The sequence below is a fragment of the Oratosquilla oratoria genome, chromosome 17, assembly GCF_046742065.1.
Source record: "Oratosquilla oratoria isolate Oo_2021 chromosome 17, ASM4674206v1, whole genome shotgun sequence".
NCBI classification, from domain to species: Eukaryota; Metazoa; Arthropoda; class Malacostraca; order Stomatopoda; family Squillidae; genus Oratosquilla; species Oratosquilla oratoria.
In genome coordinates this window covers 59,505,311-59,531,680 of record NC_134793.1, presented here as the reverse complement: position 1 = coordinate 59,531,680, position 26,370 = coordinate 59,505,311, and the positions used below count along the sequence as shown (strand labels likewise).

Sequence of the window (26,370 nt, the reverse complement as noted above, 5' to 3'; positions counted from 1 at the left end):
GAAATGTCTGAGAAGTATGATGGGGTTACTAGGCTGGATAAAGTGAGAAATGAGGAGGTGAGGAGGAGAACGGGGGTGGAAAGGGAACTGGGAGATAGGGTTGATGAAAGAGTATTGGGATGGTTTGGACACATGGAGAGAATGAGTGAAAAAAGATTAGTAAAAGGAAGTGTGGAAGGCAGAGGTGGAAGGAGTGAATATGAGGGGATGTTCTAGGATGGATGGGGTGAAAGGGGCATTACAAAAGAGAGGAATGTCTGTTGAGGAAGGACAGGAGAGGACAGAAGACAGGGGTGAATGGAGAGGGGTTGTGTATAGATGATGCTGTGATGCATGAGGGGTAGAGGGTATGGGATGGGGGATGAGGAAGTATATATGAGAAAAATTTGATGCAGCCTGAAGGGATTTCTCCCCATCTTCTCCTTTTTTGCATGGTGGGACGGAGAAGGGGGGGTAGCCGAATTTATGAAGTGGCCCTGCTGTGGATGTGCTGTGTCTTGCGACACTGCTTCTGACCCAGGGCATTGGACAGGATGCAGGGATGACCTGTCATCCTGGAGGTGCCATGATAAGAGGGAGGGAGGAGGGTGGAGGGGAGTGGAATATATAGGAAATGGAACGGGTGGGGGTGTTTTCTATGCCTTTTTCTTTTTGGCTATCCCCTGTGTAGGAGGAAAAAGCCTTTGGTATATGTATGAATGATACTCCAATGCAGCCTGAAGGAATTTCTACCCATCTCTAATTTTCTGCATGAGGGGATGGAGAGGGGGATTGCTGATTAACCCCTACAGCAACAGTGGCATACGTCATATGCCACAATTGTTTTATGGATTGAGCGTCAGTGGCATACGTTGTATGCTGCAAATTAAAAAATTCGCCAAAAATAGGCATCATGTCAAGGGTCAAATCTATGGTAATGACAAAGTAGCCCTATCCATTGGCTATAAAAGGAACCTATTTTTTATTTATTTATTGACAAAACTGGCAACCCTGGCAGAAATTTTTTGGGGGTAACTTGGGGTATAAAAGTGGCCTTTAGGATGTAAATTAGGCAATTCTGGTGTATGAAACGAAGTATGAGGAGGTGAAGTTGTACTTCAACAGTTAGGCAGGTGGTATTTAGTATGTATTCAGACGTATAGGACTGGCAATTTCGCACAGCCAATTTTCGTAATAAATGCGTAATATGAAATGTGGCCGGACAATAGTGGTGTGATGGATGCTTACTAAAACATTTACCAAAACAATAAGAAACACCACAATCACCTACCTATCCTCCATGAAATTATAACAAAAAAGATACTGAAGAATCAATTTACCACATAAAATGATCAATATTTGCCAAAAAATCCACAAAAACTATTTATAAACACATTTTCCGTAAGTGTCAGACTATGGGCAACTGTACATTGACTTGAAACATCATAAATGTAAAATTCCTTCACTCTCTGAAAATCTAAAAAAGCTTCCCCTGAAAAAATACAACCTTGTTCAACCAGCGTGAGGAGCAAAAGAAAGTCTATGGGTGTTCACCCAAATGTTTGCATGCATATCTTGAAAAAATAGACCCAATTTCTCCACTTCTAGGCAAAGGTGAATCAAAATAAGCAAGATTTGTTGGTTTTACATAATTTTGAGTTGATTTAAACAATAAAAATTTATTTTGGCTCTGATGCAAGGGGGGGGAGTATATACAACATTTGCCTGGCAACATTTAGGTTGAATGAAGCAGCCTTGCTTTGGATGTACTGTGATTTACTGTATTGGTTCTGACCTGGGTAGTTGGCAGGAGCCAGGGATGACCCTTCATCCATGAGAACTTAATATTAGAGGGAAACTAGGATGTTGGATAGGAGTGGAATGGGTGGGAGTGTGTGTATGTACCTTTGACTCGGCTAACTCCAATATAAGGGGGAAGAATCCCTTGGTATATAGATAGATGAGAGACAATTTGGTAAATACAACAAACACAACAGTTAAATTTTAACTAACAAAATGATCAGTGGGAAGGTTTGAGGATCTTTGTCTTCTGCTATGGGGCTGAGGATTCTCATTGAAAATCATGTCAACAATTATTATTACAGCCCTCCCATGCTGTATGATGCATCAGTATATTTTACTTCATGTATACAATTGCTCTATATTGATACCCTTGTACTGCAATATGTTTGGCCAATTTCGTTTTTATTTTGATGCAATTAGATGAAGTGACTTTGCTGTGGATATGCTGGGTCTTGCTGCATTGCTTCTGACCTAGGGCAGTGGGTGGGATACAGGGATGAACTGTATCTCACCCACTGCCCTGGGTCAGAAGCAATGCAGTAAGACACAGCACATCCACGGCAAAGCCACTTCACATAATGTAGACATCACCTCATTGTCAAAAGAATAACTAAAAGAAGCACCAGGGGTAGTGAAACACTGTGGTCTAAATGCAGGTCTCACACCAACTCTCAGATCACTCAGCACTGGAATAGCATAAGCCATAATGCCTCACATCTGAAAAAATGTATGTCACAACATGCCATCCCTCCCATTTCACTGCTTTGATATCATCCAATAACTCAATCACACTCCCAGATAAATCACTATCAGATTATTCACTGACATCTGAATGACTTTGATCAAATGATTCATCTGAACTCATTGTTAGCTTTGGCCGTGGTGTGATAGTCAGTAAATGTATCAGCATTTTGTAAATTATCCCCACATGATGCCATCAGCAAAATCAAGGAGGGGGAGAATATTAATCCATGTCTTCTCAGTGTAAGGGTTAATTCATTGCCTATGCACAACCCTGTGTCCTGCTACTGGGTTTGAGCACTGTGGCTGCTTTCCATTTATTGGTTGGTGGGTGGAGCATCTGGCAGCTCCAGCGAGCTACACCAAGCATATAAATACTCCCACAACATAGTACCAAGAAGGTATCCCTTATATGAGATGTATGTACCGTATATACTCGTCTATAGGTCGAAATCTTAAGGATTTTTTTTTAGGCCAAAACCTAGGGGTCGACCTATACACAAGTAATAATCTTGTTAGGTTGAAATCCAGACATGACAAGAAAGGCTAGGAAGAACTCTTACCTTTTCTTTAGGTTCAGAAATCAAAATATTTACCTACTAGTTACTACCAGTAAACAATGGGGACATAAAATACACGGTATGTACTAAAACATGTAAAATTCCTTCTAGATAAGGTAACTCCATACTGTGGTTTTACCTGCTTGTTAAAATTCTTAGCACAGGCGAGCTTATTATATCATGTATACTATTATAGTACCCATAGTTGTTTAAAAAAATAATAAGATGCTGTGATATTCTCAAATTTAGGTATTTTTTTAGTTTCGACCATGGGTGCAATATAGCAATAGAAAATTAATTATTAATTTTGTAAATTAAAATGTATCAACGTAATATGCAATTTTGTGGGCGGAAGTGAAAATAAAAAATACCTTGCTACAAGCAAATATGCTAATGAACGAAGTCGGTAGCATAGGATCGGGACGCCATCTTGTCTGTCAATTGACGGCCTCGGTGCTTCCGACAGTACCTCGCCAGGTACATTTTCTTGAAGGAATGTTATGGAGCGGAGATACATGCATTCCTTCAAGCTGCAAGAACTTTGTATACCCAGCAAGCTGAGTGGTTGAAAAGCCCGCCAACATCTCTCATGATGACAACAACGAGGACGAGCTGGATGATATTTAATTTGCAGGTAATGATTTATTAAACACAGGTTAGGTTAGACGAATTTATCATCCTTTAATTTCTTTGACGTCGGCATCTATCATAACAAACATGGCGCACCATTCGTCTGACACGACCTCTATACTTATGAAATGTTTTAGCACCTTTTTTGTTTTTTATTTCCGCTCACAAAATTGCATATTATGTTGATACATTATAATCTACAAAATTAAAAATCAATTTTTTATTGCTATATTGCACCCATGGTCGAAACTAAAAATTTACCCAAATTTAGCTTTCTATACGGTATGGATCTCACCATCACGAAAACAAACTGACTGTTCAGTATTGCCAACTTGTTACTGTTACAGTGATACATGGTATAATCCTAAATATTTTAACTAAAATCCACCAAAATCGTTTTCCTTGCTGTCGTCATCTTCACCACCAAACAGCTCCTCCCACTCACTTCTGTGTAGAGTATCGTCATACGGATCAACTTCATCAGCCATAGGAACATCAACATCATCTTCCTCCTCCACATTATCATTAGCCTGATCATCCGCACAGTTGAGATTACAAGACTACTCTGAGACACTGTTGGTTAAAATTGTTTCTAACGAAACACGCCTAGCCAGTTTATTCCGTATACCGTACTTTACTTGGTAATCTGTTCAAGTTTTTCACTCCGCTGAAATGGCAATTTCAGTGAAACTTATTAAATATTAAAATCAGTGAACTTGAAAAAAACATAAACCAAAATACATCAGAATTAATGAAGTGAAAAAACCATAATAATCAATTGCTATACCAGGCAAGCCATGCCACTTCAAAGCATTGAGACAATGGAATGCCCACAGCACCAAAACAAATACAAACCACTCGACCTATACATGAGGTATATGGAAAATTTCATTTTTTGGGGCCAAAAATGGGGGGTCGACCTTTACACGAGATCGACCTATAGACGAGTATATACGGTATGTATGTACATCATAGACAAGCCTACCGTGCACCACCACTGCATACATGTGTATGTCCTGGGTGCAAAGGGTTAAGGTAATCACTGCCCCTGTTTTTCTTATAAGTTTTTAATGTTGAATGATTGATTAACATATGATTGGTTTTCAAGAATAATCCAATTGTATAGCAAAGGAGACTTCAGTGAACAATTGGATTTTTGTGTATTCATTCAAATTAATGACCATTTAAATTCAAACATTATCAGAACATGTTCAGAACACCTTTTATTTTCTTAGGTTTGTACTTGCGGCGTATGATCTTAGCATTCAGATGGTTGAGCTTCTCACGTGTAACCAGACTGTACCAGAGTTTTCAGGATTACTACAAAGAGTGCTATGGACAAGATATCCTCCCTTCATGTCCTCCTTCATCAGCAAATCAGGTAAAAGTTCACTAGTTTAAATTACTTGATACATTTAGTCTGTAGAGGTCCTATGTAACCAACCGATATTGCAACATTGCCCACAGAAAACCACATTGTAATACACAAATGAACACTAGTCCATGCCCTAAGGCAAGCCACCATCACATGATCAAGGCATGATAAGAGCTAGTAGCCAGTGAACATACCTCCAAACACAATATACACCATATCCCCAAATAAATGTGAACACAAATTAAATCACAAGAAACAACATCATAATGTGTCTGAAACTGTTATATCATCAAACTTTTCTGGACCTTCCATTTGTAATAATAATAATAGGGTAAAATTTGTAAAACTGTTAACTCACCTCTCCGGAAGCTGACCTTGGCATTTAAACCGTATAAAGACTCAGATCAGAGCTGAGAGCAACAGTTAACAGGTGATATTAGGTCTTGGAGGATCTACACCATGTAGAGACTCTGCCAAATATAGTTATGGAATGGGGACTGGCTAGTTTTCTTGGCCATCACCTGTTACTTCATTGGGAGCAATGAAAAGCTACCTAACCCTCTTCAGAGACTGTGTGTTAGTGTGTTGTGCTTTGTGTTATGCAGGGCATCCATCCAGACCAGGTGCCTTACCTGCTTTCATCATCTTAACTGCCTTCACTTCATCCTTCCTTATTTCTCCTCCATTTTCCTCACTCATCACGGTCATTTTGTTAGCATTTCCCACTGCAACTATCTTTCCCTCCCTATCCTCCTTCACATTTAGCAACTCTCTAAAATATTCTGTCCATCTTCCCCTTACTGCCTTCTCTTCCATTATCATCTCTCCATCTGCACCTTTTACCTTTTCTTCTCTACTTGATTCACCTCCTCTTCCTCTCTTAATTTCTTTCCAAAACATCTTTTTATTACTTTCAAAATTTTCTGTCATACTATTACCCCATTTCACATCTGCTCTCCTCTTTGCCTCTTTTACCTTTTTCTTTACTTCTCTTTTCTTTTCTTTGTACATCTCATATGACTCCCTCGTCCTATTTTGTAACCAATCTGTGAAAGCTTGCTTCTTCTCTTCTACAACCTTCTTTGTTTCCTCATCCCACCATTCACTATCCCTTTGGTGGGGGAAAAGAATACTGCCACCAAGTAATTCCACTTGGATCATAAGAGGTGAGAGAAAGGGACGGGGATTGGGACTAGGCATCCTTCTTCTTGTAGCCCCACATGGGACATTCCTAAAAGAAAAAGCAAAGACAATATTTAATATCAATATTTAATTTCTAGAAACAAACCACTTGAGACAACTATCCCCAGAGAATTATACATCTGGAAAGATGACAATTAGGTAAACATAACCTTCAACTTCTGCTCTCCTGTATTTACCTAGTTGTATTATACGGGAAGGGAGCTATGCTCGTGGTGACCTGTATTTGTATCTCTCAGCATCAAGTTTTTTCTTAAAATCTTGAATAGTGTTTGCACACACTGTTTCTTTGTATAATTTGTTCCAAGTATCTATCACTGTGTGAGAAGCTATTTTTTTTTCAGATCTCTTCTGTAATTATTGTTTTTTTAGTTGTTTTTTTCGTATCTTGTTTTTCCATTGTCCCATTTCAATAAATCATTCTTATCTAAGATTTACATTCCCTTCATAACTCTATAGATAGTAGGTCTCCTCTTTCCTTTCTTTGTTCCAGAGTTGGTAATTCAAACCCAAACCAACACACCCACAGCCCAAATCTCTCACCAACCCAGTACTCCTTGGACAACCATACATTCTCCAAAACCAAACCCCCCCCCCCTACACTAGTCCATAACTACTATACCCTCTCAACCACAAATCCTGATATCCCCATCTTTTTAAAAGCAAATGGCATTACCATCACAGGCTATATTGCAGCATGCAAAGTCCATTTTACTAACAATAACATACATACATATACCAAAGGCTTTTTCCCCCTTACAAGGGAGGTAGCCAAAAATAAAAAGATATAATAACCATTTCCACACATTCCATCCCTAATACACTCCACTCCCCTCCACCCTCCCTCTTATCTTGGCACCTCTTGGATGACGGGTCATCCCTGCATCTTGTCAAGTGCCCTGGGTCAGAGGTAGTGTCGCAAGACACAGCACATCCACAGCAGGGCCGCTTCATTAAATCGGCAGCCCCATCTCTCTGTCCCCTCATGCAGAAAAGGAGATGGGGAGAAATCCCTTTGGGCTGCATCAAATTTTTCTCACACATACTACCTCACCCCCCATCCATTCCACCTCATGCATCACATCATCATCCATATACAACCATTCTCCATTCACCCCTGTCTTCTGTCCCCTCCCGTCCTTCCTCAACAGACATTCCCCTCTTCCCCAGAGCCCCTTTCACCCCATCCATCCATCTCATCCTTGGTCACCCCCTCATGTTCACTCCCTCCACATCTGCCTTCCATACCTCTTTTACTAGTCTTTCTTCACTCATTCTTTCCATGTGTCCAAACCATCCCAATACTCTTTCATCCACCCTATCTCCCAACTCCCTTACCACCCCTGTTCTCCTCACCTCCTCATTTCTCACTCTATCCAGCCTAGTAACCCCTCCCTAGTAACCCCTCTCATACTTCTCAGACACCTCATCTCAAGAGAGTGAATACAGAAGAAGATTGCAGATCATTATAAGATGATTTACAGAGAGTATGGGAATGGAGTCAGAAATACAAAATGAATTTCAACATCAAGAAATGTAGCATAATGGAGTTCGGAAAAGACAAAAATAGAGTCTCAGGAAACTATATGATTGGAGATAAAGAAATAAAAAAAGTTAACTCAGAGAGGGACCTAGGAGTAATCATCTCAAGTGACTTGACTCCTGACAAACATGTACATACATACATACATATACCAAGGCTTTTTCCCCCTTCCAAGGGAGGTAGCCACAAAAGGAAAGGCATAAAAACACTCCCACCCATTTCATCCCTAAATATACTCCACACCCCTCCCACCCTTCCTCACATCTGAGCACCTCCTGGATGACGGGTCATCCCTGCACCTTGCCCACCGCCCTGGGTCAGAAGCAGTGTCGCAAGACACAGTACATCCACAGCAAGGCCGCTTCATTTAATCGGCGACCCCCCCTCTCCGTCCCCCTTTGCATATAAGGAGAGGACGGGGAGAAATCCCTTCGGGCTGCGTCAAAATTTACTCACACATACTACCCCACCCCCCACCCCCCCCGCCTATTCCTCCTCATGTCGTCACAACATCATCCATATACAACCATTCTCCACTCACCTCTGTCTTCCGTCCTCTCCCTTCCTTCCTCAACAGACATTCCCCTCTTCCCCAAAGCCCCCTTCACCCCATCCATCCACCTCATCCTAGGACGTCCCCTCATGTTCACTCCCTCCACATCTGCCTTCCATACCTCTTTTACTAGTCTTTCGTCACTCATTCTTTCCATGTGTCCAAACCATCCTAATATTCTTTCATCAACCCTCTCTCCCAAATCCTTTTTCACCCCTGTTCTCCTCCTCACCTCCTCATTTCTCACTCTATCCAGCCTAGTAACCCCCACCATACTTCTCAGACACCTCATCTCAAACACATTCAAACTCCTTCTCTCTTCTTCTCTTATGTTCCACGTTTCTGCCCCATACAGTGCTGTTGGCACAATCACTCCTTCATACAGTCTCCTCTTCGCATCCATTCCCAAATGTCTATTTCTCATTACACTCTTTAAACCACCAAGGCATTTACTCGCATGTAAACAAGATATTTGGAGAGACTTACAATCTGTTAAGATCTATGAAAGTGGCCTTCGACTACATGGATGAAGAAATGGTTAAGAAATGAATTGTTGCATTGATAAAACCGAAACTAGAATATGCTATATCATTGTGGGCACCTAGCACAAAGAAAAACACAAAGAAATTAGAAAGAATCCAGAGAGCGGCGACCAAGATGGCACCTACACTATCAAATTTGACATATGAACAAAGATTGGAGAAATTACAACTGATAACAGTAGAGCAGAGAAGGGAGAGAGGCGATTTGTTGACCATCATTACAATTATGAAAGGAATGGAAGTTCTTGATAGAGATGACCTATTAAAATGGGACAAAAGAGAAACAAGAGGACACGCAAAAATACTAAAGAAAAACAGTTACAGAAGAGACCTGAAAAAGAACAGTTTCCCTCACAGGGTGATTGACATCTGGAACAAATTGAACAGTGAAACAGTTAATGCCAGAAATATACACAAATTCAAAAGCAAACTAGATGTAGAGAGATACAAAAACATAAAATACAACTAGGTAAACTAGGTAAATACATTCAAACTCCTCTCTTCCTCTCTTATGTTCCATGTTTCTGCCCCATACAGTGCTGTTGGCACAATCACTCCTTCATACAATCTCCTCTTAGTCTCCATTCTCAAATGTCTATTCCTCATTACACTTTTCAATCCACCAAGACAACTTTATGGATGGGGATGACAGGTGGTGATGGATATGGAGCTGCCTAGTGTAGGCCATATGGTCTCTTGCAGTCTCCTTCATTCTCAAGTTCTTATATAAGGCATTTACTCGGTTCTTGCAATCTACATTCTACCTCCACTCCACCCTTTCCTGCCATATTCGCACCCAAGTATCTAAAACTATCCACTTCTCCAGTTGCTCTCCCTTAATGCTCACTGGTGATGTGGGCTTTTAGCTTTCGAGTAATGACTACTAACCGTCTGCAAACTGTTTATGTGGTTTCGGACACTCTGCTTCCTGTCTTCACTTATCTTATTCAGAGGAGTATGCCTACCATGCATGTCTGGTGCCAGCACACCAGTTGGTGTAACTTTCTTCATGGCATTACGGACACATTTGTCTGTAATGTCATGAATGCTTAAGAAAACCTTACGACACACTTTAATATCAACACGTCCTACTTTCACTGTATACAGAAAATTACGTGTCTGCCGAATGGGTCTATCCTTCACACGACTTCGTTTCACTTCCACCTCAGTAATACAACCGACAGTGTATGCACTCTGTCCATAATGGTCCTTTAAACCCCAGTAACTCTTAAAAATTTCCTTCACATTTTCCTCACCAACACGAGTATAGCACTTATCCTGACATTGGCAGGGAGGGCCAACCTTGCATTCCCTGACCACCTGTTGCTATCTACAACTAACATATGCCTGTCCGCTGTTCCTTTTCAGTTTAGCATCTGCCTGTTTCCACTCCATATCACTTCTTTTTCTCTTCCTTGTAATCTTAGGAACCTCGTACTCCACTTCACTATCACTAGATGCCGTTTTCAGGATGTAAAACCACCAAAATAATGGCAAAAAAAGTTAAGAAAATACTTTGTTTCTTCACGTGGGTGCTGGCCATTTAATACTACCGTGCTCGTGCGCTACGCAGGCTATGGTTGGTTGAGCACGAAACTATAAACATGGCTGGATGAAAGGGAGCTGCTCATTGGCTCGCACACCATGGCCATGTTAGCCCTTTACTTCCCAGGGGGAAAACCTGATACCAAGAAATACATGTGAAAATCTATGGAGTGCCACCCTTCTGTTCAGTGGTTTTAAGGGTTGATATTGCTTGGCCAGTATGTGGAAATCATAGAAAATGGATTTCTCGATTATTTTCTAGGGCTAATTCCAAATTGCTTTTATGGATCTGGAAAAGGCTTACGGCAGGGTAGACAGGAAGGCACTGTGGGAGGTACTGCAGATATATGGGATAGGAGGAAAGCTGTTAAGAGCAGTCAAGAGTTTTTATGAGAGTAGTAGAGCATGCATTAGGATTAGAAATGGAGAGAGTGAATGGTTTGAGGTAAAGGTGGGACTTCGTCAGGGATGTGTTATGCCCTGGCTGTTCAATCTTTGCATGGATGGGGTGGTGCGAGAGGTGAATGCAAGGGTAGTGGGTCAGGGGTTGGAGATGATTAAAGAAAATGGAGAAAAGTGGGAAGTGAGCCAGCTGTTGTTTGCTGACGACACTGCACTTGTAGCAGGATCAGAGGAGGGATTGAGGAAGTTAGTGACAGAATTTGAGAAGGTGTGTGAAAGAAGGAAGCTGAAGATAAATGTGGGCAAAAGTAAGGTGATGAGATGTACAAGGGGAGAGAGTGAGAGTAGGCTGGAAGTGAGCATTAAGGGTGAGAAACTGGAGGAAGTGGATAGTTTTAGATACTTGGATGCAAATGTGACAGGAGAGGGAGGAGTGGGGGTGAAGGTAGAATGTAGATTGAGAGAAGCAAGTAAATGCCTTGGTGGATTGAAAAGTGTAATGAGAAATAGACATCTGGGAATGGATGCTAAGAGGAGGTTATATGAAGGAGTGATTGTGCCAACAGCAATGTACGGGACAGAAACATGGAACATGAGAGAGGAAGAGAGAAGGAGTTTGAATGTGTTTGAGATGAAATGTCTGAGAAGTGGTAGCCTATTAGGTTGGACTAGTAATTGGTTGAATGGTTGAAAACAGTGAGTTGTTTTAAATGGAAAAACTTCTAGATGGAAAAATGTTACAAGTGGAGTTCCTCAGGGTTCCGTTCTGGGGCCACTTCTATTCATAGTATATATAAATGATATAGACCATGGACTAAAATCTACTACTGATGATACAAAATTGTGCGGAGTGGCAAATGATCACTCAAACCAATTAGATATTCAAGAAGATTTAGATTAATTACAGCAATGGTCTGAAAAGTGGCTAATGAAATTTAACACAAGTAAATGCAAGGTAATGCACATAGGTAAAAATAACAGTAAGTACAATTACAAGTTATTTGGAAATTCGTTAACAAAAGTGGATAGTGAAAAAGATCTCAGCGTAATTATCAGTAACGACCTCAAATCATCGAAGCAGTGTATTTCAGCCTCTGAGAAAGCAAATAAGGTTCTAGGACTGATTGCATGATCTTTTGATTTCAAAAGTCCATCACTCATTAACAAGCTATATAAATCGTTAGTTCGTCCACATTTGGAATATGCTGTTTCCGTATGGTCACCGAATCTCATTAAAGACATTGACAGACTGGAAAAAGTACAACGGCGAGCCACAAAATTGATTCCAAATATCAAAAATGCATCATACGAAAATCGACTTAACCCCTACCATACTGTGCCGCACACGTAGGCGTCATGAGGAGCAAGTGGATTCGCGACGCTGCCATATCAGCATCTTGATTATATTTATTGTAGTTGCCCCTGTGTTTTTACATTCTCCCAAATGCGCCCTGAATCCCATTCTCTGTGGTTTTCAAAATTTGCGGGTGAAAGAGAGAACGATCGATATAAGCGGTGACTATATTTTATGATGCGAGTATTATTACGACACGTCATACGGCTGGCATTGGCTGCTGCCTGCGAGATTTAGGTCCCGTACTGAAGTGGTTAAACATATGAATTTGTTTTCCCTAAAAAAGCGTAGACTCAGAGGTGACTTGATACAGGTCTTTCAGATTTTAAAGGGAATTGACATCAAAAGGGACAAAAGTTTCACATTGAATGAGAATCAGACAAGAAACAATGGTCTCAAACTGTCCGGAAATAGATTCAATTTGGAAGTAGGTAGAAACAACTTTGCCAACCGTGTAGTTAATGAATGGAATAAACTTCCTGCACAGGTAGTGCAATATAGTTCAGTTCGAAGCTTTAAGAATCATTTAGATAAACACCTAAGCAAGATGCTGTAATGATTATAATTTATCTTACATTATTTGTTTTTGTTTTGTTATCATTTGTCTGTCTGATTTTCATTTATTATTAGTTATATGTCAATTTATTATTATCTACTATTTACCTGTTTGTTTATTATTTAACTATACCTATGCATTTATTTGTGTATTTTACTTGTTATTTACCTTATTATAGTTTCTATTTAACATTTTATTATTATTATTTTTTCGCATCCGACCTAGATATGGACCAAAAGGTCTCCTGTCAGCATGCCCTGCCTTTGTAATCCTTTGTAATCCTATGTATGATAGGGGTTACTAGGCTAGATAGAGTGAGAAATGAGGAGGTAAGGAGGAGAACAAGGGTGGAAAGGGAGCTGGGAGATAGGGTTGATGAAAGAGTATTAGAATGGTTTGGACACATGGAAAGAATGAGTGAAGAAAGATTAGTAAAAGAAGTGTGGAAGGCAGAGGTGGAAGGAGTGAATATGAGGGGGCATCCTAGGATGAGATTGATGGATGGGGTGAAAGGGGCTTTACAAAAGAGAGGAATGTCTGTGGAGGAAGGACGGGAGAGGACAGAAGATAGGGGTGAATGGAGAAGGGTTGTATATAGATCTGGCTGTGATGCTTGAGGGGGAGTGGGTGGGGGATGGGGGGTGAGGAAGTATGTATGAAGAAATTGACGCAGCCCGAAGGGATTTCTCACGGTCTCCTTTTCTGCATGAGGGGACGGAGAGGGGGGGTCGCCAAATTTATGAATCGTCCCTGCTGTGGATGTGCTGTGTCTTGTAACACTGCTTCTGACCCAGGGCAGTGGACAGGATGCAGGGATGACCTGTCATCCAGGAGGTACCAAGATAGGAGGGAGGGAGAAGGGTGGAGGGGAGTGGAATATATGGGAAATGAAATGGGTGGGAGTGATTTCTATGCCTTTTTCTTTTTGGCTACCCCCCATGTAAGGGGGAAAAAGCCTTTGCTATATGTATGTATGTAACTCCAAATTGTTGATTTGGCAATGTCGACCCTTTACCACTGGAGGCCTCATATGTCTTACCACAAAAATTTGATCTACACAACCTCTACCTGTCCTAAATCCACACTCTTCCTCGCCAATCACTCCCTCTGTCACTCTCCTAATCCTCTCAATCAAGATCCTCCCATAAGCCTTCCCAACTACACTTAACAAGCTCTCAAACTACTAAACTCACACTTGTCCCCTTTTCCCTTGTAGAGTGGAACTATACAGGCACTCCTCCAGTCCTCCGCACTCTACCCTCTCTCCAGCAAACATTAAATAACCTCACCAGCCAGTCCACCATCAATTTACCTCCTTTTTTCTGACATTCTACATGGCATCCATCCTTCCCAGGTGCCTTACCTGCTTTCATCATCTTAACATCTGCCTTCACTTCATCCTTCCTTATTTCTCCTTCATTTTCCTCACTCATCACAGTCATTTTCTTAGCACTTCCCACTCCAACTGTCTTTCCCTCCCTATCCTCCTTCACATTTAGCAACTCCCTAAAATAATCTTCCCATCTTCCCCTTACTGCCTTCTCTTCCATTATCATTTCTCCATCTATACCTTTTACCTTTTCTTCTCTACTTGATTCGCCTCCTCTTCCTCTTTTAATTTCTTTCCAAAACATCTTTTTATTACTTTCAAAATTTTCTCTCATACTCTTACCACATTTCACATCTGCTCAGCACTTTGCCTCTTTTACCTTTTGCTTTACTTCTCTTTTCTTTTCTTTGTACCTCTCATATGACTCCCTCGTCCTATTTTGTAACCAATCTGTGAAAGCTCGCTTCTTCTCTTCTACAACCTTCTTTGTTTCCTCATCCCACCATTCACTACCCTTCCCTCTATTTCCTCCTGTCCTTCTTGTTCCAACACCATCTTTGCACATTTTGCGACTTCTTCCTTAAACCATCCCCATTCCTCCTCCACCCCTAGCTCTACTCTATCCCTCACTCCCTCCCACTCCTCTCTCAGCTTCTTGTACTCCTTCTCCTTTTCCTTTTCATTTAAAGAGTTTCCTCTAAGCACCTCCCTACCTTTTGTCCTTTTCCTCTTTCTCCATCTATCCTCCACTCTCAACTTACCTTCCACCAAAAAATTATCTGATATTCCCCCACTCTCTCCCCTTAGCACATGTACATCCTTAATTCTTCCTATTATACTCCTATCTACCACTTCATAGTCCATTAACGCTCTATCTACCACCCTTCCATCCACCACCCTCTCCCATGTGTACTTATGCTTGACTTTCTTCCAAAACACTATTTGCTATCATCAACTCTCTAGACACATCTCCACCATCAACTCTCCACTACAATTCTTTCCTGGATCTCCACATTTCCCAACCACTCAATCAATTGGTTCATTTCCTACCCTAGCATTAAGGCCTCCCAATACTGCTACATTGATATTTCTCCCTAAATCCTCTCTGCATTCATTTAAATCCATCCAAAAAGCCTCCCTTTCTTCTACACTCTTCTCACTACCAGGCCCATATGCACTTACAAAAACCCACATCTCCTTTTCCAGTTTCACCTTCATCCACATTATCCTTGAGGAAACCTCCTTCCACTCCACTACACATTTACCTATCTCCTCACTTACTAGTATAGCCACCCCTTCTCTCCCTCTCCTTCTCTTCACTCCTGAATACCTCCCAATTACACTCCCAAACTCCCAAGAATAACCTAACCTAGGATAACCACAAAATTACAATGATTAATAACCACTTTGATCCCAAGGATGAGTTTAAACAACTCACATGCCTCTTGTCTGGTTTCTCATACCCAGAATATTGCTCAGAACTTAGGAAACTATTCAGTGATAGGGCTCAGAATAATTTTTATTTTCTATTCAAATTCCTAGAGTTCATGTGTAACCTCCTCCTCCTTCCACTCCATCATGGCACAAGCAGCAGAGGCTTTAGAAACAATCAGAGCATCACTCAATAGTCCCTTCCAATGGGTCTAAACTAATAAATAACCTCAGTGTGAACTATGTCAAGAGAGAAGATGAGGTAAATCTATTTGAGCTTGCAATGTTTTTCATGGCACTACCCATAAAGTGTGAGAGGGAGGCCCATCAAGTTGACATTGACATAAATGACACCTCCCCATCTTAATACATCCTTGACATAACAGACAAACGTAGGATAGATTCAGCAAAACCTAACCAGCCAGTATAAATGCAATCTCTTCCATAAACAACACACCCGCCCACTGTAACCCCAGTAACACAAAAGCACCACTTAATAACCACCTGAGCACCACCTGGTGTGATTTTTACAAATCTAATCCCCACAATACTCAGGACTGCAGACAATGCCCAAGACAAAATACAATGTGTTCCATTCATAACACAACTTCACACTTAGATGCTGACTACAGGGCCCAATAATCAATCAGGACCTCCCCACATACAACATACAATACATCCAACAACTACAACCATTCAGCTAACAAGGGTAATAACCAAACAAGACCCCAAAGGTCATCAGGCAACCAAAGTCATACTGTTCCTTATATAACTCCTATAATGATTTAGATAGTAAATTCTATCAACAAAACCACCAACCCATCTCCAAACCCAGCCTCCAAATCAGACAGTGTTCAGTCCATAATACATTCTCCCATTCAGACAGTACTGTGGTCAAAATCCCCACCATATAACACCAAGAAGACAATCACCATCTTCCAACCCCTCACCCACCAATGATCCTCAGCTTTCAATAGGAACCAATAATCCCCCCCCCCCCCACACACACATAAAACAGACAGTCTGGGGAATGCAAACAAACCTCCCACGGGAGAGCCCCATAACATCACTAATAGGTGAATCAGAAGCCCTATGCTTCATGGGTACAGTAGGGAACGTACTATGCACATTCCTAATAGACACAGGCACAAAGATAAATAGACTTTCAAAGTCCATATGTACACAATTAGGTGACACCTGCCCGACTGACAGACCACACCTTACAGGGAACATGCTAGGCAGTATGCTCCTTGACTTCACTTCAACTATAAAACTCCCCATAACCATTGTAAATAATCCATTCCCACCCACTACTTTCTATGTAGTTGAAGATTGGACCCTTGAATGTGATGGCATTTTAGGACTAGAATTCCTAGCCAATCACAATATTACAATGTTCAAGTTAGGTAACACTGAGATCCCATCATCACCTATCCCAACACTCTAAGGTGCCTTAGCACAGTCAGTACCCACCCCCCACATCACCCTACTGAATTTTCACAATATCCTGCCTGCAACCAATTTTGCCCACCTCAGCATCTGCTGACATCAACACAACACAGGATGCCATTGCAAACCCATGAGTCAACATCAGGTGATACGTCCAACATTATGACACCTTTCCTCACCCACACAGGTATGCCAAGTCAGACAACACTACACCATCCCCCTCCCCCCCGTTCCACAACACATGGATCCTCACCAAATGTAAAGTGACAATTTTTCCTGGTGAAAGCAAAATTATTTCCACAACATACCTGATGCACTTGTAGGGTAAGACATAATTGTGTCACCAGATGCCTGTAGAAGAAAGAATCTCCATATCATAAAGGATTACAAAGGCGGAGCATGCCGACAGGAGACCTTTTGATCCATATCTAGGTCGGATGCGAAAAAAAAATCATATTAATAATATAATAAATAAAAACTATAATAAGGTAAATAACAAGTAAAATACATAAATAAATGCATAGGTATAGTTAAATATTAAACAAACAGGTAAATAGTAAATAATAATAAATTGACATATAACTAATAATAAATGAAAATCAGACAGACAAATGATAACAAAACAAAAACAAATAATGTAAGATAAATTATAATCATTACAGCATCTTGCTTAGGTATTTATCTAAATGATTCTTAAAGCTTCGAACTGAACTACATTGCACTACCTGTGCAGGAAGTTATTCCATTCATTAACTACACAGTTGGCAAAGTTGTTTCTACCTACTTCCAAATTTAATCTATTTCCGGACAGTTTGAGACCATTGTTTCTTGTCTGATTCTCATTCAATGTGAAAATTTTGTCACTTTTGATGTTGTCAATTCCCTTTAAAATCTGAAAGACCTGTATCAAGTCACCTCTGAGTCTATGGTTTTTTAGGGAAAACAGATTCATGTGTTTTAGTCGATTTTCGTATGATTTATTTTTGATATTTGGAATCAATTTTGTGGCTCGCCGTTGTACTTTTTCCAGTCTGTCAATGTCTTTAATGAGATTCGGTGACCATATGGAAACAGCATATTCCAAATGTGGACGAACTAAAGATTTATATAGCTTGTTAATGAATGATGGACTTTTGAAATCAAAAGATCGCGCAATCTTATTTGCTTTCTCAGAGGCTGAAATACACTGCTTGGATGATTTGAGGTCGTTACTGATAATTACGCCGAGATCTTTTTCACTATCCACTTTTGTTAACGAATTTCCAAATAACTTGTAATCGCACTTACTGTTATTTTTACCTATGTGCATTACCTTGCATTTACTTGTGTTAAATTTCATTAGCCACTTTTCAGACCATTGCCATAATTTATCTAAATCTTCTTGAATATCTAATTGGTTTGAGTAATCATTTGCCACTCCGCACAGTTTTGTATCATCAGCAAATTTGGAAACAGTAGATTTTAGTCCATGGTCTATATCATTTATATATACTATGAATAGAAGTGGCCCAAGAACGGAACCCTGAGGAACTCCACTTGTAACATTTTTCCATCTAGAAGTTTGTCCATTTAAAACAACTCTCTGTTTTCGACCATTCAACCAATTACTAGTCCAACCTAATAGGCTACCACTTATTCCGTGTAAAGCTAATTTAGTAAGTAGTCTTTCGTGTGGGACGGTATCAAAAGCTTTTGCAAAGTCTAGATACATACATACATATACCAAGGCTTTTTCCCCCTTACAAGGGGGGTAGCCAAAAAGAAAAAGGCATAAAATCATTCCCACCCATTCCATCCCTGAATACACTTCACACCCCTCCACCCTCCCTCTCAGTTTAGCACCTCCTGAATGACGGGTCATCCCTGCACCTTGTCCACTACCCTGGGTCAGAAGCAAAGTCTAGATATATTAAATCTATATTGTTTCTTTTGTCATAATTCGAGATAACTGTATTGTAGAATTTGAGTAAGTCATGCAAGAACGTTTCCGTCTGAAACCATGCTGGCTATCATTTATCAAACAGTTACTTTCTAAATGATGTTCGATAGCATCTCTGATGATAGTTTCCATTATTTTTCCTACGATTGAATTCAAACTTATAGGCCTATAGTTATTAGGTTTCTTTTTGTCACCTCTTTTGAATATGGGAGTAACGTTAGCTAGCTTCCATTCTCTTGGGACATCTCTGGATATGATGGATTTCTTGAAAATAATTTCTAATGGAACAACAATCTCATTTTTCATTTCCTTTAAGATTCTTGGATGCCAACCGTCAGGTCCTGGTGTTTTATTAACTTTGAGTTTGTCTATACACCTTTTAATTTTTTCTTTTGTTATATTTACCATAGTGAGTAAGTTTACCCTAGACTTTTCACAGGTTTCAGTTTGGAGCTCACTTTGAGGTGTTTCGTTTACAAATACCGAGCTAAAATAATTGTTTAAGATATTGCACATTCCTTCATTTGAATATTCAAGTTGACCGTCAGCAGATAATAGTGGACCAATGTGATTCCTAACAACCTTTTTATCTCTAATGTAACTATAGAATTCTTTGGGATTCTCTTTGGATTTATCAGCGATGTTCATTTCATGTTGTCGTTTTCTTTTTCTTATTGTCTTTTTTAAATCTCTCTGTATTGATACATAACTTTCATAGTCATTAGATGCACCCAAGCACTTATATTTCTTATAAGCCTGTCTCTTTTTAGCAATACTTTTTTCAGTTTCTTTGTTGAGCCACTTTGGGCGAGCCTGATTTGGGGGATGTCTGTAAGTATGGTTATTTTGCCAGAGAATGTCTCACATACACCAGTTAAATAAATACACACAGGTATGGCTCAACTATACATAAACTTCATTCAGGAAGCACTCACCACCCCTATCAACACCATCACCTCCTTGCAAAAGAAAAAAGAAAAAAAATTAAGTTATCCCTGTTGTAGACTTTCAAGAAGCCAAAAACAAACTTAAGAATCTTCTTCAGTCCCATCATAAGACAATCGCCTTAGATGGTGAACCCTTGGGAAAGACACTCCCTGGATAAACACATAAGAACATAAGAATGAAGGAGACTGCAAGAGACCATAAAGCATACACTAGGCAGCACCATATCCATCACCACTTGTCATCCCCATCCATAAAGTTGTGTAATTGTTTCTTAAAACAACTGATAGTTTCAGCGCTTACTACATGGTTACTAAGTTTATTCCATTCGTCGACCACCCTATTAGTAAACCAATTCTTGCCTATTTCCTTCTTAAATCTAAATTTGTCCTGTTTATAACCATTACTGCGAGTCCTTCCCTCTTGTTTTAATATGATGACCCTGTTTGCATCACCCTTGTTAAAGCCTTTGATCCACTTGAACACTTCTATTAGATCACCCTGCACTCTGCGTCTTTTCTGAGAGTGTAATTTAAGGTGCCTAAGCCTCTCTTCGTAAGGCAAATTTCTGAGTCCATGTATCATTTTGGTCCTTCTTCTCTGTACTGATTCTAGTGAATTGATGTCCATTCTATAGGATGGAGACCAAAACTGTACCGCATAGTCAAGGATGGGTCTAACTATCACTAGATAGAGTTTAATAGTTACCTCTGCACTTCTATTCATTACTGTCCTAGCAATGAAACCTAATGCTCTGTTAGCTCTATTCCTGGTGGTAATGCACTGTTTCCTGGTCTTAAGTTCCGGACTCACTAGAATTCCCAAGTTTCTCTCGCACTCAGTTTTCTCTAAAAGCGTGTTATCTAAGCTGTATCAATTTTCGGGGTTGTGTAGCCCTATGTTTAACAAATGGATCAAACACTTGGAAGAGAATAAAATACTAAACCCTAAACAATTTGGTTTTAGAAGTGGAAGATCATGTACCACAAACTTAATATGTTTTTACTCAAGATTAATAGAAATAATACAAGAAAGAGATGGCTGGGCAGATTGTGCCTTCTTGGACTTGCAGAAGGCTTTTATCAAAGTACCACATAAAAAGCTATTAAGAAAAATTGAAACAATAGGAGAAATACAAGGTAAGCAACTGTAATGGATGGAAGATTTCTTGAGTGGGAGAAAAATAAGAGTGGTACTTACAGACAAGAACTTGAACTGGGAAGATATGATAAGTGGTGTCCAACAGGACTCTGTATTGGCTCCTTCAATGTTTGCCATATGTATAAATGACATGGATGAAGGAGTGAAATGTTACATGAATTTATTTGCTGATGATGCCAAACTACTTAAGAGAGTAAGCACAGAAGAAGACTGCAGATTGCAACAAGAAGTCCTGGACAAAATATGGAAATGGTGTCAGAAGTGTGAAGTGAACTTCAACATTAAGAAATGCAGTATAATACATACATATACCAAGGCTTTTTCCCCCTTTCAAGGGAGGTAGCCAAAAAGGAAAAGGCATAAAATCATTCCCACCCATTCCATCCCTAAATGCACTCCACTCCCCTCCACCCTCCCTCTTATCTTAACACCTCCTGGATGACGGGTCATCCCTGCACCTTGTCCACTGCCCTGGGTCAGAGGCAGTGTCGCAAGTCCCAGCACATCCACAGCAAGGCCGCTACATTAAATCAGCGACCCCCCCTCTCCATCCCCCCATGTATAAAAGGAGAAGACTGGGAGAAATCCCTTCAGACTGCGTCAAAATTTTGCTCACACATACTACCTCACCCGCCATCCTCCCACCCATTCCACCTCATGCATCACAACATCATCCATATACAACCATTCTCCATTCATCCCTATCCTCTGTCCTCTCCCGTCCTTCCTCAACAGACATTCCCCTCTTCCCCAAAGCCCCCTTCACCCCATCCATCCATCTCATCCTAGGATGTCCCCACATGTTCACTCCCTCCACATCTGCCTTCCATACCTCTTTTATTAGTCTTTCTTCACTCATTCTTTCCATGTGTCCAAACCATCCTAATACTTTTTCATCAACCCTATCTCCCAACTCCCTTTCCACCCCCGTTCTTCTCCTCACCTCCTCATTTCTCACTCTATCTAGTCTAGTAACCCCCATCATACTTCTCAGACACCTCATCTCAAACACATTCAAACTCCTTCTATCTTCCTCTCTTATGTTCCATGTTTCTGCCCCATACAGTGCTGTTGGCACAATCACTCCTTCATAAAGTCTCCTCCTAGCATCCACTCCCAAATGTCTATTCCTCATTACACTCTTCAATCCACCAAGGCATTTACTTGCTTCTCTCAATCGACATTCTACCTCCACCTCCACTCCACCTTTTCCTGCCACATTTGCACCCAAGTATCTAAAACTATCCACTTCCTCCAGTCGCTCTCCCTTAATGCTCACTTCCAGTCTACTGCCACTTTCTCCCCTTGTACATCTCATCACCTTACTTCTACCCACATTTATCTTTAGCTTTCTTCTATTACATACTCTCCCAAACTCTGTCACCAACTTCCTCAGTCCCTCCTCCGATCCTGCCTTAAGTGCAGTGTTGTCAGCAAACAACAGCTGGCTCACCTCCTACTTTTCTCCATTTTCTTTAACCATCTCCAATCCCTGACCCACTACCCTTGCCTTTACCTCTCTCACCACCCCATCCATGTAAAGATTGAACAGCCAGGGCGACATAAAGCATCCTTGACGAAGTCCCACCTTTACCTCGAACCACTCACTCTCTCCATTTCTAATCCTGACACAAGCTCTACTACTCTCATGAAAGCTCTTGACAGCTCCTAGAAGCTTTCCTCCTATCCCATATCTGCATAACCTCCCGCAGTGCCTTTCTGTCTACCCTATCGTAAGCCTTTTCCAGATCCATAAAAGCCAAAAAAACATCCTTCCCCTTTCCTATAGCTTTCTCACATATTTGTCTTACCACAAAGATCTGATCTACACAACCTCTACCCGTCCTAAATCCACACTGTTCCTCACCAATTACTCCCTCTGTTCCTCTCCTAATCCTCTCAATCAAGATCCTCCCATAAGCCTTCCCAACTACACTTAACAAGCTAATCTCTCTGAAACTACTACATTCACACTTGTCCCCTTTTCCCTTGTAAAGAGGAACTATACAGGCACTCCTCCAGTCCTCCGGCACTCTACCCTCTCTCCAGCAAACATTAAATAACCTCACCAGCCAGTCCACCATCAATTTACCTCCTTTTTTAAGACATTCTACATGGCATCCATCCAGACCAGGTGCCTTACCTACTTTCATCATCTTAACAACTGCCTTCACTTCATCCTTCCTTATTTCTCCTCCATTTTCCTCACTCATCACTCTCATTTTCTTAGCATTTCCCACTGCAACTATCTTTCCCTCCCTATCCTCCTTCACATTTAGCAACTCCCTAAAATAATCTGCCCATCTTCCCCTTACTGCCTTCTCTTCCATTATCATCTCTCCATCTACACCTTTTACCTTTTCTTCTCCACTTGATTCGCCTCCTCTTCCTCTCTTAAATTCTTTCCAAAACATCTTTTTATTACTTTCAAAATTTTCTGTCATACTCTTACCCCATTTCACATCTGCTCTCCTCTTTGCCTCCTTTACCTTTTGCTTTACTTCTCTTTTCTTTTCTTTGTACCTCTCATATGACTCCCTCGTCCTATTTTGTAACCAATCTGTGAAAACTCTGTGAAAGCATGGATGAAGGTGTGGAATGTTATATAAACTTCTTTGCAGATGATACAAAAATATTAAAAAAAGTAAGTACAGTGAGTCCTCCTTATACAGTAACTCTTTATCTGGTAAATTCACAGTTATGGTATTTGGTAATTACTATCCTTGATTCTTGTAAGGGGGGAAAAGCCTTGGTATATGTATGTACTACCCTCGATTCTATTTACGGTGAGAAAAATTCACAGATACTGTATCCGCTGGATATTTTGAAGAGGAAAGAAAAGGGAGAAGGTACGTCTGCCATATCCTATTATTACATGTTATAATGGGTTCGGCATATGGTAATTTCAATTTGCGATAAGGTTTTCAGGAACGCATATATACAACATAACGAGGACTTACTATACAGAGGAAGATTGTGAATCACTACAGAAGGACTTATATAAAGTCTGGAAATTGAATCAATTGTGGAAAGTGAATTTTAACATCAAGAAATGTGGTATTAATGGAGTTTAGAAAAAGTAAGAATAGAATATAGAGGAAATACAAAATTGATGCAGAAGAAGTAAAAAAAGTGAGCACAGAAAGGGACCTAGGAGTAATTATCACCAAAGACGTCACCAGACAAGTATATCAACAAAATAGTCTGAGAAACCTTCAATTTTCTAAGGTCGATGAAAGTGGCTTTTGACTATTTGGATGAGGAAATGGTAAAGAGAATATTAGTTACACCGATAGGACCAAGATTGGAGTACAGTATGCTGCAACAATATGAACACCCAGTACTAAAAAGAATATAAAGAAATTAAAAAGAATTCAAAGAGCAATGACAAAGATGGCACCAACACTTTCCAAATTGACATACAAATAAAGATTATCCAAATTAGAACTACCAACCCTGGAACAAAGAAGAGAAAGAGGATCTACTGTCTATTTACTGAATTATGAAAGGAATGGAAGCCCTAAATAGAGATGATTTATTAAAGTGGGACAAGAGAAAAATAAGAGGACATGAAGAGGATAGTTATAGAAGAGATCTGAAAAAGAATAGTTTCCCACACAGGGTGGTGGATATCTGGAAGAAATTAGATGAGGCAACAGTGTGTGCAAATACTATTCAAGAATTTAAGAACAAACTAGATGCTGAAAGATACAATGACTATGAGTATAGCTCCCTTACCATATAATGCAACTAGGTAAATACAATCTCCTCTTAGCATCCATTCCCAGGCTCTACTACTCCCATAAAAACTCTTGACTGCTCTAAACAGCTTTCCTCCTGTCCCATATATCTACAATACCTCCCACAGTGCCTTCCTGTCTACCCTGTCATAAACCATTTCCAAATTCATAAAGGCCCCCCCAAAAATACTTACCTTTTCCTAAAGCTTTCTCACATATCTGTCTTGCCACACATACCTGAGCTTCAGAGCTGTCAACATCTACTTACTTGAGCTCTGAAGGCTTCCGAATAAGACAAAAATTCTTAATAGTGAAAGGAAAACAGGAGGCCTGGTTTGTATTGAATGGGAGGGGGAGCAATTGTGGTTATCCAAAATGATTTCTCTGCATTGTTAAATTGATTTCATGAGAGAAAATCCAGGAAGATAAAAATTATGATTTTGAGCTGAATGTAGACTTGAAAGCAGAGCCATCTATGGGTGTCATGCCAAGGTCTAATGTAAACAGAGGATTTAAAATGCCAGCAAGATTTTGACTGTTTAATGAAGACTCCTTTTCTGGTTTTGGGAGGTGCAAAAGAAATTTGAGTCAAATCTTAGACATGGAAAGGGAAATGAGTAATAATAGAAAATGGTGGGAGAATGAATTCATAGAACTAAGGAAGGAGATTGTAGAATTAATGGAATGTTTAACCCAAGCTAACAAAGAAACATCTGATTAGAAGAAATCAAATTCTGAATAAAGAAATGAGCTCAAGGGATTAAAAAATTATATAATGGAAATTGAATGTGAAAATGAAAAGATGAAAATTAATAATACTTGGGGAGACGGGACTGCTCGGACAGACAGTCTAGGGAACGACAACAACAACAACTTAAAAAAAAAGAGGTGAATAACAAAATACTGGTAATGACTGAGAGAATTTAAGAAAACTTGGGTCAGGAAAGTATGCAAAAATTAAGAAATGGGATGGAGACAAAGAAAAAGAAGAAATTGCCTTTAAAGAAATAGTGCAACAACAGATGCAGGAAAATGCAAAGGATGCAATCATTCAAGTAATTAAAGAAAAGGCAAATTGGCTTAGAGATACAGTGGATAGAAAAAATGTATTGTGGTATATGGACTAAAGGAAAAACATGGTCTGGTGAAGAACGTGAGAGAAAAAGCAGAAAAAGAAACAGCAATATAACTACATACATACATATACCAAAGCTTTTTCCCCCTTCCAAGGGAGGTAGCCAAAAAGGGAAAGGCATAAAAACACTCCCACGCATTTCATCCCTAAATATACTCCACACCCCTCCCAATTAATGAACCTTGACATTAGAAAATTGCATGCCCCAGATGCAGTTGCAAACTGGATACAAAAAGAATGCAAAAAAGAACTAATGGACAAAATATACAATATAATAAGTTGCTCACTCAAAGAAGAAAAAATAAGAAAGGACTGGAAAAATTCCAACATTTTACCAATATATGAAGGAGGAAACAAGGAAGAACCAACTTATTACAGACCAGTCTCCATAACAAGCACTGTCGCTAAAATTTGTTAGAAAAGGATCAAGAATAGATGGTGTAATGTTCAAAAACCT

The 26,370-nt window shown here is 40.0% G+C and overlaps 1 protein-coding gene across 6 annotated transcripts in view; it reads left to right on the top strand.

The window, feature by feature from the left end:
• Positions 1 to 26,370, top strand: part of ida (anaphase promoting complex subunit 5 ida) — a 334,874-nt gene that overhangs the window by 133,727 nt on the left and 174,777 nt on the right. For all 6 annotated transcript variants that reach the window (XM_076201024.1, XM_076201023.1, XM_076201022.1 and 3 more), the window contains exon 6: positions 4,949 to 5,094. In XM_076201024.1, the coding sequence (XP_076057139.1) occupies positions 4,949 to 5,094 (146 nt within the window). The remainder of the gene's footprint in view (positions 1 to 4,948; positions 5,095 to 26,370) is intronic.